The sequence below is a fragment of the Trachemys scripta genome, chromosome 2 (assembly GCF_013100865.1).
Source record: "Trachemys scripta elegans isolate TJP31775 chromosome 2, CAS_Tse_1.0, whole genome shotgun sequence".
In the NCBI taxonomy this organism is placed as follows: Eukaryota; Metazoa; Chordata; order Testudines; family Emydidae; genus Trachemys; species Trachemys scripta.
In genome coordinates this window covers 254,416,979-254,434,481 of record NC_048299.1, presented here as the reverse complement: position 1 = coordinate 254,434,481, position 17,503 = coordinate 254,416,979, and the positions used below count along the sequence as shown (strand labels likewise).

Here is a 17,503-nt window from a genome sequence, read left to right as displayed (position 1 = left end):
TTCCTGTAACAGCTGCATGACAACTGCAACTCCCTGGGCTACTTCCCCATGACCTCCTCCAAACACCTTCTTATTCTCACCACAGGACCTTCCTCCTGGTGTCTGATAACGCTTGTGCTCCTCAGTCCTCCAGCAGCACACCCTCTCACTCTCAGCTCCTTGCACCTCTTGCTCCCAGCTCCTCACACTCTCACCACAAACTGAAGTGAGCTCCTTTTTAAAACCCAGGTGTCCTGATTAGCCTGCCTTAATTGATTCTAGCAGCTTCTTAATTGTCTCCAGGTGTCCTAATTAGCCTGCCTCCCTTAACAGGTTCTAGCAGGTTCCTGATTACTCTAGTGCAGCCCCTGCTGTGGTCACTCAGGGAACAGAAAACAACTCATCCAGTGACCAGTATATTTGCCCTGTACCAGACTCCTGTACCCCACTGGTCTGGGTCTGTTACACATCCCTCCCCCCTGCTCAACGCCAAGGGGTTGGGCAGCTTGGGACGCCAGACAGTGCACACGTGACAAGCCATCGGCGTTGCCATGACGGCTCCCTGCTCTGTGTTGCACAGGGAACTGGAAATGTTCAAGGGATAAGAACCATCTGGTCACCCTTGTGTTCTTCTCCTTGTTCCGCTGCATCCATTGAAGAGGGCCATGGTCAGTCACGAGGACAAATCTGTGCCCGATCAGGTAGTAGCGCAATGTTTCCATGGCCCATTTTACAGCAAGGCATTCTCTCTCCACCACTGCATATTTTTGTTTCCTTGGAAGGAGTTTCCGACTGAGGTATAGAATTGGGTGTTCCTCCTCCCCGACCATCTGTGATAGAACGGCCCCCAACCCTACTTCCGATGCATCCGTCTGCAGGATAAACTCCTTGGTGAAATTAGGGGCTATCAGTACAGGGTTATTGCAGAGGGCAATCCGTAGGTCTGTGAATGCTTCCTCTGCTGCGTCAGACCATCTCACCAGATCAGGTCCATGGGCTTTCACTAGGTCTGTCAGGGGGCTTGCCCTTGTGGCAAAGTGGGGGATAAATCGTCGGTAATACCCCACCACACCTAGGAACGCCTGGACTTGTTTCTTGCGACTTGGTCGGGGCCAATTTTAGATGGCCTCTAACTTGTTCACTTGGGGGTTTACCAGACCTTTTCCCACAATGTACCCAAGATATTTGGCCTCTGTAAACCCTACAGCGCACTTGGCAGTTTTGCTGTAAGGCCAGCTCACCTGAAGGTATTGAGGACTGCCTCCACCTTCTCCAGGTGGGTTTCCCAGTCTGGGGTCTGAATGATCACATCGTCCAAGTAGGCAGCAGCATAACTGTTATGCGGGAGTCATAGCTTGTCCATGAGGCACTGGAAGGTAGCTGGGGCCCCATGTAGTCCAAAAGGGAGGACAGTATATTGAAAAAGACCCTCTGGTGTAGAGAACGCAGTCTTTTCCTTTGCGTCTTCTGCAAGGGGAATCTGCCAGTACCCCTTTCTCAAGTCTAGGGTAGTCAAGTACCGGGCATTACCCAGACAGTCCACTAGCTCATCTATGCGAGGTATGGGGTATGCGTCGAACTGGGATACTTCGATTAGTCACTGGAAGTCATTGCAAAATCTTGTGGTGCCATCAGGTTTGGACACCAGCACGATTGGGCTGGACCACTGACTGTGGGATTCTTCGATGATCCCCAACTCCAGCATTTTTTTTACTTCTGCTTTTATTTCCTCCCTTTTTGCCGCTGGCACCTGATAAGGCCTCATTGTTACTCTGGCCCCAGGGTTCCTGACGATGTGGTGATATGTCTCGGTTGTTCGACCCGGTTTTGTCGAGAACACATCTTGGTTCCGGAAGATCATCTCAGACACCTCATTCTTCTGGTCTGGTGTTAAATTGGGAGACACTCTCACCTGTTTGGAAGGCTTGTTTTCCTGGGTTAGGTCTTTTTGGACCGTTGTGCATGCCTCTTGTTCATGCCAGGGTTTCAGAATGTTAACGTGATAAATCTGTTCTTGTTTTCTGCGACCTGGCTGCCACACCTTGTAGGTTACTTCCCCCACGGGTTCAACCACCTCATAGGGCCCCTGCCATTGGGCCAGAAGCTTGCTTTCTGCCGTGGGTACCAACACCATAACCCGATCCCCTGGTTGGAACTGCCGCACTTTTGCCTAGCGATTGTAATGGGTTTGTTGGTCCTCCTGTGCCTTCTCCAAATGTTCCGGGCTATCCAGTCTCACATCTGCATTACATGCTCTATTATATTTCTCCCCTCATTGGGTTCCTCTTCCCAGATCTCTTTGGCGATATCTAGTATGCCACGGGGGTGACGCCCGTATAATAACTCGAAGGGGGAAAACCCAGTTGAGGCCTGTGGTACCTCCCGGATAGCGAACATAAGGTAGGGTAGTAGGGTGTCCCAATCCTTCCCGTCCCGACTTACCACCTTCCTTATCATAGCCTTGAGGGTTCGGTTAAACCTTTCTACCAACCCATCAGTCTGCGGATGGTAGACCGAAGTTCTCAGGGTATGTATATAGAGCAGCGTACAGAGGTCCTTCATTAGCTTCGACATAAATGGGGTTCCTGGGTTGGTTAATATCTCCTTCGGTAGCCCCATTTGGGCAAAGATCCCCACCAGCTCTTTGGCTATAGTTTTAGAGGCCGTGTTCCGCAGGGGGACAGCTTCTGGGTAGCGAGTAGCATAGTCCAAAACAACAAGTATATATTGGTGGCCCCGAGCCGTCTTCTCCAGGGGTCCCACTAGTTCCATGGCTATTCGCTTGAAGGGGACCTCTATGATGGGAAGGGGTACTAAATGTGCCCTCAAGTGGGGACAGGAACTGTGCAGCTGACACTCCGGGCAGGAGGCACAGTACCTCCGCACTTCTTCATGTACTCTGGGCCAGAAGAACCATCGTAGGACTTGTGCCAGGGTCTTCTCTACCCCCAAATGCCCCCAAAAAAGATGACTATGAGCAAGACTTAATTCAGCGTTCTGGTGTTTTTGAGGTACTAGGATCTGCTGTACCTTCTGCCCCTGGACTGGTGCAACCCGGTATAAGAAATCCTTCTTCATTATGAAGTAGGGTCCTGGTCCCTGGGTTTTTCCTTCCACGGGGACCCCATCTATTTCAGTCACCTCCTTCCTAATGTTGTCATACCTTGGGTTTTCTGCCTGGTCCCGTCCAAAATTTCTTCTCCCAGGGCTAATCTGCCCAAGATCTAGGAGCCCATTCTCTGTTGCCTCTACTGGTTCAGAAGCATTAGGGTGAGGGTCAGACTCAGGTGCTTCTCCCTCCTGCGTGACCTCCTTTTCAGCTGCGCAGGTCCACCTACCTACAAGAGCGACCCTCTGGCTTTGGGTCAGTATTCGGGTTCCCAAGGCCTTAGCTGCCCTTCTTTCCCTTTTTTCTTTCTACCCTGTCTGGGAGTGGAGAACAAATCTGGGGATATTTCAGAGAAGATTGGGGATTGACAGTCTGCTGTGGATGCCTCACCAATTTTAGGGTCCCCATCTTTCTCTAATCCCCCTACCGGGAGTAAGTTTCCAAACCCTGGGAAGTCCCTCCCTATGAGCACCGGGTATGGGAGTTTAGGGACTACACTTGCTGCTACCTCAGTAGTGTTCCCTTGGATCTCGATTTTTACTGGGATGGTGGGGTAGTAACTAACTGTCCCATGGACACATGTTATCCCCGTACGTTTAGCCTGCAGCAGCTGACTACACTTCACGAGCTTCCCTGAGATAAGTGTGATAGCACTCCCCGAATCAACCAGTGCCGTGGTCCCTACCCCATTTAGTTTCACTGGTCTGGTATACATATGTGGGGTTAGTGAGACCCCCACAAGGTTGATTAGGGAGCATGGATTTGCCCAGTTCCCCAGGTTACACTGCATAGGCTCCTCAGCACTGGGACACTGTGCAGCTATGTGTCCCCACTCCCCGCAGGCATAACATCTGTCTGGAGCCTTAGGCGTTCCCCGGTCTCTTGGTTTGGGCAGTCTAACATCACGATCCTCTTCTCCCTCAGTGCTCCGACTTTGTGGCCTCTGATGGGCCTTCAGCCTCTTTCTTTTTCCACCTGGACCCTCCTGGTGGCCCAGTCACACAAACTTTAGAGCTTGGTGCTGCTAGTTTAACCTGGGGTGCCTCTTCCTTAACTGGTCGGGTCAGCTCCCTTGCTGTCCTTCGCCTCTCTACCAGGGCGACAACCTCGTCATAGGTGGAGGGTTCGTTCTGGCTTACCCAGGTAGGAAGGTCTGGTGGTAGTCCCCTCATGTATCGGTCGATGACCAGAACCGCTAGTATCTCTTCCGGACTCTGGGACTCTGTTTGCAACGACTTTCGTGTGAAATGGATGAGGTCATACAATTGGGACCGCGGGGTTTTGTCTTCCTGGTACCTCCAGCCGTGATACTGCTGGGCCCGCACTGCTGTCGTTACACCAGATCTGGCCAGGTCTCTGCTTTCAGCTGGGGGTAGTCTGCTGCAGCCTCTTCAGGCAGATCATGGTAGGCCTTCTGGGCCTCCCCACACAGGAATGGGATAAGGATGCCAGACCACTGATCTCGAGGCCAGGCCTCCCGTAGGGCTGTCCTTTCAAAGGCCAGAAGGTATGCCTCTACGTCATCCTCCCGTGTCATTTTCTGCAGCCAATGGCTGGCCCGTATGAGCCACGTCCCATCATGGCCGTAATTCAGCTCTGTAAGGGACTTTGCCTGGTTTACCAGTTCCTGCAATATAGCTCGGTCTTGAGCAGCCTGGTCCATCAGCAGGCGATTAGTCTCTTGCTGCAGCCACACTGCATCCTGTTGGGCGGCTGCCTGGACACGGGTAGCCTCCTGCTGGGCTGCCATAGCTTGTATCAGTGCCCGCACTACGTCATCCATTGTGGTGAAAAAAAATAAACCCTCTCCCTTTTTCTTTCTTTTTTTTTAATCACCCTCCTTCCACCTTGCTGTGCACCCCAAGATCCCACTTCTGACACCAGTGTGACAAAGTTCCTCCTCTATCTTGGTGGGTCCTGCACTTATTGGCGGATTTTCTTGCCTCAGAGATTCACTATGTGGATTGGGGAACAGCCCAGAGACCTTCCCCTCTGGAAGAACCCACAGTCCAGGTCAATTGGTAGGTTTGGGGGGAACCCGGGCCCGCTCTCTACTCCGGGTTCCAGCCCAGGGTCCTGTGGGCTGCAGCTGTCCATAGTGCCTCCTGTAACAGCTGCATGACAGCTACAACTCCCTGGGCTACTTCCCCATGGCCTCCTCCAAACACCTTCCTTATTCTCACCACAGGACCTTCCTCCTGGTGTCCGATAACGCTTGTGCTCCTCAGTCCTCCAGCAGCACACCCTCTCACTCTCAGCTCCTTGAGCCTCTTGCTCCCAGTTCCTCACACTCTCACCACAAACTGAAGTGAGCTCCTTTTTAAAACCCAGGTGCCCTGATTAGCCTGCCTTAATTGATTCTAGCAGCTTCTTAATTGTCTCCAGGTGTCCTAATTAGCCTGCCTGCCTTAACTGGTTCTAGCAGGTTCCTGATTACTCTAGTGGAGCCCCTGCTCTGGTCACTCAGGGAACAGAAAACTACTCATCCAGTGACCAGTATATTTGCCCTCTACCAGACTCCTGTACCCCACTGGTCTGGGTCTGTCACAGTGCCTTAAAAGTGACTTCAAGGTTTGTTACAAAATATTAAACAATGGATACATTTAAGAAAAAACAGTATTTAGAAAATCTGGAGATGTAGTGGAGCGCAAGAGAATTATTCAACTTGCTCTTCTTGATCCAGCTTTCTCCTTCTCATTCTCCAAAATGTCCCTATGTTTAATAGCTCAGATTGTAAAGTCTGCTAGCAAATATATGACTGCATTATAAAGTATTGAAATTCTACAAAGAATATATATAAAATATGTGACATTCAGTAATTAAATAAACAAATACAACAAATAATTGTATCAAAGAAGCATTTTAACTGGCTGATAGATTTTCAGTTAATTTCCCAAAAGCACAAAGAACATGGAAGAATGACTTAACAGATATGAAAAAAATACAGTATAATTAATGTACATTAAAAGCTGACATTTCTTTTGTCTTTGTTAGGCTCTGTAGCCACCGCTTGCCGTGATCCTGGTGTTCCTATGAATGGAACTCGAAATGGGGATGGAAGAGAACCTGGAGACACTGTTATTTTTCAGTGTGACCCTGGATATGAGCTTCAAGGAGATGAGAGGATAACCTGCATTCAGGTAGAAAATCGGTACTTCTGGCAGCCCAGCCCACCAGTCTGTATAGGTATGCAGAAAACAAGAGAAAATGGAAATGCTTTTCTAATTGTGAAATCATACCACAGTTAGTCAAACAGTACTATAACCCTGCTTTTATGTAAAGATATTTTATTGGTCCACCTTCAAAAACTTATGGAACTAGTTCTAAGGAGTACTGTGCATCTGACAAGTCACTTTGTAAAAGATCTGGTGGGAAGTTCTTCTTTCTTCAGTTATCAGCCTCGTGGCTCTCAAACATCCTTTTCTCATACTCTTCTTCACAGGTCATATAATGTAGAGTTAGATGGCCTATGACAGAGGAAGCATGAGGAAAGATGGCAAAGTCACCAATACTTTTTAGTTGAAACAAAACTTAAAACATTTGGAAAGTTCCAGGGGACTGGAATTAAAGCCAATGTGCCAATTTTTAAAAAGGATAAATGGGATGACCTGGGTAACTATAGGCCAGTTAGCTTGATATTGATCTGGGGCAAAATCATGGAAAGACTGACCTGGGACACACTCAGTAAAGAAGTAAAAGATGGTAGCACAATTAATGCTGATCAGCATCGTTTATGGAAAATATGCCAAACAAACTTGATATCGTTCCTTGATGAGAACAGAAGTTTGATTAAGGACGTCATCTGCTTATACTTCTGTAAGGCATTTCACTCAACCAAGTGCCATTCTGATTTTTTTAAGAGCAATATACAAAATCAGTGTAGCGAATATCAGCAAAAAAGTAATTACACTAGATAATCATCATCCAATAGGGTGTTTCTAGTGGGGTCCTGCTGGGATCTGTTCTTGGCCCAATGCTATTCAATATCCATATCAATGATCTGGAAGTAAATATAAAATTACTACTGCTAAAATTTGCAGAAGACACAAAATGTGATGGAATGGTAAATAATGATGAACACAAGTCAGTTACACAGATCAACCTGGATCTCTTGTTAAAATGTACTCATGTGAACAGTATGCACTTCAGTGCAGCCAAACAGAAGGTCCTACATCTTGGAGCAAAGAATGTAGCTCACACTTAAATGATGGGACATTTTATCCTGAAATGCACTGATACCGAAAAGGAATTATGGCTCATGGTAGATAACCATGAGCTCTCAGTGTGATACTGTAGCTAAAAGGGTAGAGATGTGATCCTTGGATGTATAAGTAGAGGGATGTCAAATACAGAGTTAGTACTATGTCTGTATATGAAATTAGTGAGACCGTTACTAGAATTTTGTACCCAATTCTGGTATTCACACTTCAAAACATTGAAAAATAGGAAGAGGTTCATAAAATTGCTACAAAATTTGATTTGAGGTATGGAAAATATGTCTTGTAGTGGCATAGGCAGAGTGCATGGTGATATGATGTGGTATAAAGATATTTATTGGCATTAATTTGAGATTACTTGCATAATGTTTTCATAGTTTTACAAATCATGATTATTGAGCCAATTATAAACCAATGATAGTAACCATAATATTATTAATAAAGACCTTTTATACTACTACATACCACCATGTATTCTTTCTCTTTTTCTCCCTCTCTTGGTGCAGATATAAATATATATCTGATTTTCTGAACTGGGTAAGTGCAATTGCTTGCCTAATATCTGTGTTCAGTTTCCACACATGTGGGCACAAACACCTAATTTGGACACCCAATCACATTAACCATTTATGCATATTAGGATGAATTACAGTTTTGGAAATCAGGCTTTAAATATTTTAATGTTGACTTCTGTTGACTATGCATTTTTATGAGCATTTATTACTGAAAGACTGAAGCGCAGTATCCAGATCTTATCTTGGTGTCCATAAGCATTTCTAATATTCCTTTTTAGTCAGAAGCACTCCAGATCACTTGGAACTGCATTATTACTTTCCTTGTATTCTTTCTAGATAGGAGGGGTACTATTTAGGCTATGTTATGCCCATGCGCAAACATCAGAATTGTCCTAGGCAGTAATATTTTCCAGGCTTAACTTCATCATAATTTATTGTTTAGTGGGGGCTGACAATTTACCATACGTATGACCATTTTGATGGGGAAATGAGAGGCAGGGCTAACTCTTGATTTGCATGCCCCAGCTTTTTGGGGGGGGCAAGGGGGGTTAAATGTATTTCTTATTCCCCAAAAGTTCTCTCCTTTCTCCTCCTAATATTACTGCTGAAAACTCCTACAGTGTGTTGTTATTATTGAGACTGTTTAGTGACACTACCTTTGGCGTCCATCCTCTTGTTCTAAGCTGTGGCAGAATAGTAAGAGAGACCTGCGTATCAACAGCACCAGAAAATTACCACGAGCTAATTTTTGACACACTCATTTGGAATCTTTACATATCTGAAAATTAGAAATTCTGCTGGTTTGGATGTTTTGAAGGCTCCTGTAATTCCAATAGGTCTTGAGCATGTAATTGCTAAAGTTAATGTAAAATAGGCATTGGCAAAAATAAGCATTGCATTATGATGTTTCCTTTTCCTTCCCTTGATTTGCTTTTCCCCCAAACAAAAACAACAATAAAAAACACGGAGTGTATATTTGGCAACTGCTTTTCCATGATGATTTAAGTTCCCTAATTAATGGTAGCATTAATACATGAACATTGAAGTACATGGATAGAAAATCATAGTATTTATAAGTTAACATTGCCTTCCAGATATATTCTACCTGTGGCTTTGTGCTATTCTTGGATAAATTGGACTGAAAAAGCATGGGAAGTTTCCTGGATTTTGTGGCAGTACGATGTGGCAAACTAGAAATACTGTAACATTTTTTTTAAATAGTGTTTTTATTAAATATGAAATAGAAAAATGCAATCAGTACAATAGGCCTTGTAGTTCAGTGTGACATATTTTTGTATTAACAGCAGGTGACTACATTAGACAGGGATAGGTAGGGCTTTTGGGAGTGGTTTGGGGAGTGCAGGAAGTTTGGGATTATGAAATAAATACGTTTAATAGTACAGTAGAAAGTGAGCCTGAGACATAAGACCTTGTATCAGAAGCCCAGTGTGAGGCCTAAGGCCTGAACTAAAGTAGTGGTCAAGCTTTGCTGATATAAAGCAAAGAAGCAAAGTTAGCAGAAGTCAGACTCTGCCTGCTTGAAAACTCTCAGCACCTGGCAAGAACAGGGCCAGTATTGCAAAAACATACACGTTCCTAAGAAAGGCTAAGCACAGGACACTCATGCAAACACATTCCAGAAGGATGGTACCAGAACACCCCAATACCGACTGTTGCCAGCACAGAGTGCCCGAGGAAAGCAACAGTGGGGTTCGTTGCCCGGTGTGCTTTGCACCAATGAACACACCAGGGTGGAGAAGCAATCAAAGTTTATTTGAGATCTCAAAGCGGTGCAAGGAGACTAGCATGTCTCAGATCCAGCACACCAACATAAGCAGCTTTTCTCTTTTTATACATTTTGCAGCTAAGCTTTTTCCCTTCTTCCCCCCTCTCCCCCCCGCCCCCTGTTGTAGTTTACATTAAGCAAGTAGCAAGCAATTACATTTAAGCAGTTAAATCATCTTGGCGGCTATAAGTCCAGCTTGTTAGTAACTTCTCTCTGAATTACTATCTTGTCCCTTTCCTTTGATTTGTTATTTTGCCTTTCAGCCAGAAGTATGCAGGCCTCAGGAAAGCAACTGATAACTGGCTGTTACACATTCCGATTTCTGCACCTGGCTTTTGGGGTCGATTAGAGTTTAAACATGGAAGAACTTTGGTTCATTTAGGCCTAGTGCAGGAAGGCTTCATCGACACTCGTGGTCTTCCACCCTCCCGAGTTACCTAGGGTTATGCCTAATGACACCAACACAACTATGGTAACCCCCCCCCCACACACACAAAATATAACAGGACCATGCTGACCTCTCTTAAAGATAAGGTCAGGATGACAGTATAATGGATAGAGATGTTTTGATCAAACCAACATGTAAAAAGTAATGGGGTGGTAACAACCCACGTCAGGGGGCAGTAACTAACTATGACATAGGGGCAAAACGTAACTTGTTTGTATTGGTGTATAAAAAAGAGTCTCAGAGGGAGTGTCTTTGGCCAGCCTAGAAGGGATGGAAAGTCCCACCATTCACTGAGTGTGTCCATTGTCATGGGCATACACGTGCTAGTGTAACTGTAGACATTGATCCGGGGAGCTAGGACTTTGCTTTGTCGACAATAAACCTGGCTGGGTGTCTTCATAGCTTAACTGATCTTGTGGTCATTGGGTGGTTCGCTTGAAGTCTGCTATGCTAGCAACCTGCGCAGAGCTGGGAAAGCATACAGAGGAAACACAAGCAGCCAAACATCTGACAACAAATAGATTGCTGTTTCTGGAGTGATACAATATCTTATAATGATGACAGGTCAAATGTCAACTTTAGGTTTCAGACTTCACAACCTATTCAAATGAATGAGGCATAGCTCACCTCTCAAATATTTCAGGCCTTCTGCAGATTCAAGAAGGCAGCACTTCATAATTTTACATGTAGTTCACATTTTCAAGGGTTTATTTTAAAAAAAATAAAGCTAGAATTCTTTTTTTTAGTGGAAGGTTTGATTAGGAAGCACAGTTCTCCAGGATGGGCTGTGCAAAGGGTGGATTCCATTGCAAACTTTCACAAAATTGTGGAATAGATGAAACCCTGCCTATATCATAATAATATAATGAATACAATATCTACAAAAAAAGTAACAGATCCTTTACAGCTTTTATTTTTAATCATGTTAATGATCTGTGGCCTAGAGAACAATTTACAGGGAGGGGTTAACTAGTTTTATTTAAATGTATTTAAAAGTAAGTGACATCTTCAGTCTTTTTAGAGTTGTAATTATAAAATGGTTCATGCTGCTGGAATTGTACAGCCCATTTTTAACCAAGGGAAAACCAAACTGATCTTAAAAATCAGATCTTCATGAAACTAGATACTTTTGTCTTTTATAGCAGAACTGGCATTAATAAGAACAGAAAATGTTGCTCTGTTCTTTATCAATATTTGATTAATTCGTTCAAATTGTTCTAGGATGGCCAAACAGCTCTATTTTTTGTGAAGATCTGTCAGCAATGATTATCCCAGATTAAAAACAAAAACAAAAACATCAAGCAAAAATTCCCCCATTGAAACTGCATTTGATTGTTCTTGTCAACATGTAATACGTTAAAAAATCAAATAAAAGGAAAGCCTGAAGGTGCTGAGATAGCACATTCTGTACTACCACACAGATTTAATGGGTTCTAGGCTGACCTTTTGGAGCTGGTGGACATTAAAAACATATTAGACAGTCCTGTGAATTAATTGGTAGGGTATTAGTTGCACTGTTCACATTTTTCCTCCAACACCAGATCTACCGTATTTTCCGGCGTATAAGACGACTGGGCGTATAAGACGACCCCCAACTTTTCCAGTTAAAATATAGAGTTTGGGATATACTCGCCGTATAAGACTACCCCTCTTCCAACGCACACCAAAAAAAAATTAAAAAAACATCAGATTTGATTTCAATATGGTAATTTTAATTCAAATGCTTATGACATGCAGGTACTTAGCAGGAAAACTGTCACTTATAAACATAAGGCTGTTTGTCATCAAACATGTAAAAATAAAACAGTGCAAGTGGATTAAACTTTTCCTAATTCACTCTAAAGCTGAAAGGAAGGATAAGACAATAAACCCATGGGAGCTGCCATGCTGTTTGTTTTCTAAGCTGTCAACCAAACTGGAACTGATGATGATAGGAGGAAGATAACAAACAAGAGAGAGAGAGCAAGTCCCTGGCGAGTTAGCAACGCCCATCATAACTGCAAGCTACGGTATTTTTACAGGTTTTGCTGGCGTGACAGTTTCCCTTTAAAAGCCTTCAAAATCCTCCTGTTCATCATCTGATATCATAAGTACATCAATGACATCTTGTGATACATTTGTAAGGCAGTCATCGTATGGATCGAATTCCGTATCAGATGGTGTGGTCTCAGCTTCGGCTTCCTCTTCATCTTGCCACAAGTAGTCGTCCTCCATACCATCTAATGAATTTGATATGCCACACTTCTTGAAAGACTTGATTACTGTTTCTGCATCAATATCATTCCAGGCTTTTATGACAAACTTGCACAAAACATCCAACTGTAGAGCACGCATGTTTCCTCCTTTTGTGAATGACTTTTCGCCGCTAACCATCCATTCATTCCACTGTTCTTGAATGCGATCTTTAAATGGCTTGTTTAGGTACACATCCAGTGGCTGTACCAACGATGTCAATCCTGCAGGAATAACTGCCGCATCTGTGTTTAGTCTTGCAAGCATTTGCTTGGTGCTGGGAGTTAAATGAGCCCTGAACATATCCCACACCAGTAGACTACATTTTTGAATAAGTCCACCTGGTCGCCTGCTCCATACATTATCAAGCCATAGCTTTACCCCTTCTTCATCCATCCAGCCTTTTTCATTCACATGTACAAAACAACCAACAGGGAACTTGAATTTCGGCATTGTTTTTCTTTTAAAAATAATCATTGGTCTCAGTTTGGCGCCATCAGCTGTGCATCCTAGTACCACTGTAAAACTGGACTTCTCATGTCCTGTTGTTTTAATTAAAATTGTTTTTTCACCTTTTTGATGGACAGTTTTATTTCCAACCATATCAAAATTCATTGGAGTTTCATCCATATTTCCAATACTACTTAACGCATCGCCATGTTTAGTGCGCTGTTGTATTACGTATCGATGGAAACTATTTACTTTGCTATCAAGATCTGCAGGTAATTTTGGGGCAATTTTCATCTTTTGCCTCAGTACCATATTATGCCTTCCTATGAATCTAGTACACCAGGATACAGTGGCCTTAAATCTGTTGCTGTGATCTGGGTTAGATTTGGCCCACTGAAGTGCAAACAAATGTATTTTATTTCGTGTCACTACATAACCGTTTTGGCGATGCTCATTCACCATTTCTGCTACATGTTTTTCGAGTTCTGGCCAATGTGGAGTGCCTCTTCTTAATGCACACTTACCCCTTGGCATACTCTTTAATGCTTTTTCATTTGCTTTCCAGTCCCGAACCATCTTTTCTGTTACTCCATATTGTCTTGCAGCAGCGCAGTTATTATGTTCCATGGCAAAGTTTACAACTTTAAGTTTGAAACTGGCTTCATATTTCTTTCTTCTTGCTGGTGGAGCCATGATGGGGTTTTGACTGTTGGACATTTGTATACTGTACTGTATGTACTGGTGCTATACTGTATGAACAGGTACAGATACTGGTGCTGTACTGTATGTGGTACCCAGTATACAACAACCAGCCAATCACGGCAAGCGATGTACCTTACCGGCGATTGGCTGGTTGTTGTATACAAAGCCTGCTTGGATTGGTCAGCTCTCCCTGCCTGCCCAGCCCTCCCTGTCTCCAAGACTATCAGAGCGGTAGCGCAAACACGCCTCTTTCACCCGTCTGGCCCGCCCTTGTATCCTATTACCGCCTTCTCTGCCTCTCAGATCTTGCACATGCGCGCCTGCGCCGCTTCACTGCAGTCCTCAGGAGCGAGATCTGAGAGGCAGAGAAGGAGGTACGGTAATAGGATACAAGGGTGGGCCAGACGGGTGAAAGAGGCGTGTTTTTCTGGGCACAGCGCCGCTCTATCTTTTTTCCATACCCCGGGCGTCCCGGACGCCTGCAGCTTGCTCCGCCCTTCACTTACACCTTCCCGGTGAGGCGCCCCCTCACCTCGTCATCGGGCGGGGATGCGGCCGCGGCCGTTTTTGAGCTCCCCCCACCATATGCGGCGACCGCAGATTCTCCAGTCCGGCTCGGAAGTTTCAGCACCCGCCCTATAAGACGACACCCGGCGTATAAGATGACCCCCGACTTTTGAGAAGATTTTCCTGGGTTAAAAAGTAGTCTTATACGCCAGAAAATACAGTATATAGTGGTATTAACAATGGATACTGAGGCTTTACTGGCATAGCCTACTAGTAGTTCCCATTAAGGCATTGTAGAAAAGTGAATGTAAATGTCATTCTTCCTAGATTATTGGGCACTAAATTGTATCAGTGTGGAGGTGGTGTGCTTGAGTGATATTATACTGAATTTTGAGATGTGGAAGATATGGCTTAGTTCTGGATGCAGGGTGTGTCCTTTCAGGTCAATTATGGGTTAAAGATGGTTCTAAACAAAAAGGTCACATAATTCTGAGCAGCGTTTTCCACAATGAGGCAGGTGGATGCTTGATTCTGAAATGCCTGAGATTTAACTTCCTGCATGAATAAGGAAGGGAACAAAGAGAGAGAAAAATCTTCAAATGATTTTAGAGCCTATTGCAAGGTGAGGAAATTACTGCTCATGTAGTGCATTTTTCCTAGGAGATGATTTACAAAACTGAAGATTAAAGATTATTATTACACCAAGTATATATGTCTTCATCTTGGGCTCTGGAGAGCCTGCCACACTTAGAAATAGCTAGTCCTCTTGGCAAGTGGTAGATGAAAGGGATTGTCTCTATGGAGTGCCTACCCACCAAAACAGATACAGTCATTGCTAAAGTGTTTACTGAGTGTTTACTGAGAAAGAGTGTTTACTGAGAAAGAGACTACAAACAAGAAAATAATAAAGCAAGGGACCAGGTAGATAGAAATAAATGCAATAGTGTGTATGGCTATGAGAAAGTCACTTTGACTGGATGTCAGTTTGAAACCCTAGATTTAAAATATATACCAGGAATGGCTTCTTCTTCTTCAAAACTTAGCCAAAAAGTTGGCCATAGCTATCATTCACCATTTGGTCCATTCCTGCATGGCTGCAAGGGCTTGACAGACCAATGTAATAGGGGGGTCTGGCTCTGGGCCGCCTCCACCCTTTGGTTAGTGGAATTTTATCCTGGATGTTACAAGCCACCCAGAGAACGGTGTTCTTGTGGCATTCTCTTGTCTTGTGGCATTCTTGTGGAACGTCTTGTGGCATTCTCATGACAGGTCCAAAAAGTGTAAGGCACCATCTGCGAACAATGGCCCCAGTAGACTGTAGAGCAGAGTGACCATAAACATCTGCATTACAAATGAAGTCATACCACCTTATGCCCAATTTAATATGTTGGTGTAGTGTCCATGTTTCACAGCCATACAACAGTAGTGGGAGGATACAGCTCAAATAGATCCTGAACTTGGTTGTCATTCTGAGATGATGTTGGTTCCATATTCATTGTAAATTACCCATGGCAGATGCTGTGATGGCAATTTGATGGAGAACCTCCGTGTGAGAGTTGGAGGAACTGATGAGCATAGAACCCAAAGAGCAAATGTGGAGACCGCTTTGACAGTTTCATTACTCAAAGAGATTGGAGTTGCGGGTGGACCCGGTCCTAGGTTTTGCAGCTTTGTCTTTGACCATGAAACATGAAGGTCAACCTTAGCCAACGCCTCATCCATTTGCGGGAGCACCTCACAAAACCTGTTGGGGGGGTGTACTAGAAGAACAACGTCATCAGCATAGTCAAAGTCTGAGAGCAAGAGATCACCAAACGTAATGCCTATGGACCTGACGGAATGCTACATTACGAAATCCATTGCCCAACAAAGTAATGCAGGGGCCAAGACGCAGCCTGCTGACACTAATGGTTCCATTATGCAGCTCTCTAATCAAGTCCAGCAGAGTGGTAGGACACCTATGCCCTTTAAGGCCTTCCATAGAGTGACACGGTCAACTGAATCAAATACAGCCTTAAGATCAATGTATACTACATGCAGGGGCTTCCTGAACTCACGGTGTATCTCGGACAACAAGCGGAGGGCCAAAATGGCATCTAATGTGGACCTGCTCCTCAGAAAGCCTGACTGTTGGGAGCGACACTTCCAATGTAGCAGGGGCTCCAAGCGTGCCAGCAAAACATGCATAAACACCTTCCCTGGAATGGACAGCAAGGTGATTGGTCTGTAGATCTTACATTCACTGTACAGTGCCTTGCTCTTATAAAGTAAGATCACAATACCATCCTTCTAGGCAGTTGGCAAGGTTCCAGATCTCCCCACAGACAAAAGATGGCCAGTAATGATTCCGCTATAGAGTCAATAGCACATTTTAGCAGTTCTGGGGAGATGCCATCAGTGCCAGTTGCGCATCTGTTTTTTTAGTTTAGAGATGGCATACTTCACTTCATACAATGTTGGTGCATTAGTACAAGGGTCTGGGTCTTGAACCACAGTGGTTGCCAAATTATCCAGCTCTGAGCAAGCAACAGCTGGAGGGTGGTTCAGGGCACTGTGATAATGTTCCACCCAGCGTGATAGGATGTTGTCCTCCAATTTACATGGATGGCCTTGGCTGTCATTCAGGATGCTCTTGACTGCTGAGGTTGTGGATCGTGCAGAATGCTGGCTTTAAATTGCCCCTGACTAAGCCAAATTCAACATCATCCACACCTTGGTTATAATATGCCTCACGATCGCAGAGTGCTAGGGTGTTAAATTTTCGCTTCAGCTGATTACGAGTGTGCTTATTTCCATGCTGGTGGGCTGTGGCCTTTAATTTAATTATCTGGAAGGCCACTTCCAATAACCATGGTTGGCGTACTGGGCACCTATAGCCAATCGTATGCTTCACGGATTGGTGGAGGATAGAAGTGAACAGAGACCAAGCACCCTCCATGTCATCTAGCAGGTTGGCTAGAGCCGAGAATCTGTTGGCTAAACCTGGCATGTGAAATGTATCAACGTCAAACTTTTTCATCATTGCAGAGGGCTTACCTGCTCTTTGGAGCTTCAACACTATGCGGGCAACCACTAGGTGATGATCTGTGTTCGCCGCACATTCCGCACCACAATATACTCTACAGGAGGTGAAGAGATGCCTGTCATGTGTGATGATGTGGTCCAACTCCTTGAGTGACATCATCGTGCGAGATCCATGACATCTGGTGTACGCATCACCGCTTGAACCATGATCCAAGAATGTAAAGATTCTGGAGGCACAGAATGTGAGCAAGTGGCAAGAGTTATCACTGAGTGTACCTGTACCATAATGACCAATGACCTGTTCAAATGGTCGCAAGGAGCCGGTATCTGCATTTAGGTTACCCACGATCACGAGATTATCATGTGGAGGGACTGTGCACACTGGAGATTCCAGTTGATCGTAGAAATGATCTCTTACTGAATCAACAGATTCTTCTGTTGGAGCATAGACTACTATGACAGCAAGGTAATTGTGCCGGAGTTTAAGACATGTAATAAGTAACCAAAAAGACATGGGGGGCCAGGTTATCAAGG

At 44.6% G+C, this 17,503-nt stretch overlaps 1 protein-coding gene across 1 annotated transcript in view; it reads left to right on the top strand.

The window, feature by feature from the left end:
* Positions 1-17,503, top strand: part of CSMD3 (CUB and Sushi multiple domains 3) — a 1,107,808-nt gene that overhangs the window by 820,270 nt on the left and 270,035 nt on the right. Inside the window, exon 28 of the mRNA XM_034759587.1 lies at positions 6,083-6,274. Within this exon, the coding sequence (XP_034615478.1) occupies positions 6,083-6,274 (192 nt within the window). The remainder of the gene's footprint in view (positions 1-6,082; positions 6,275-17,503) is intronic.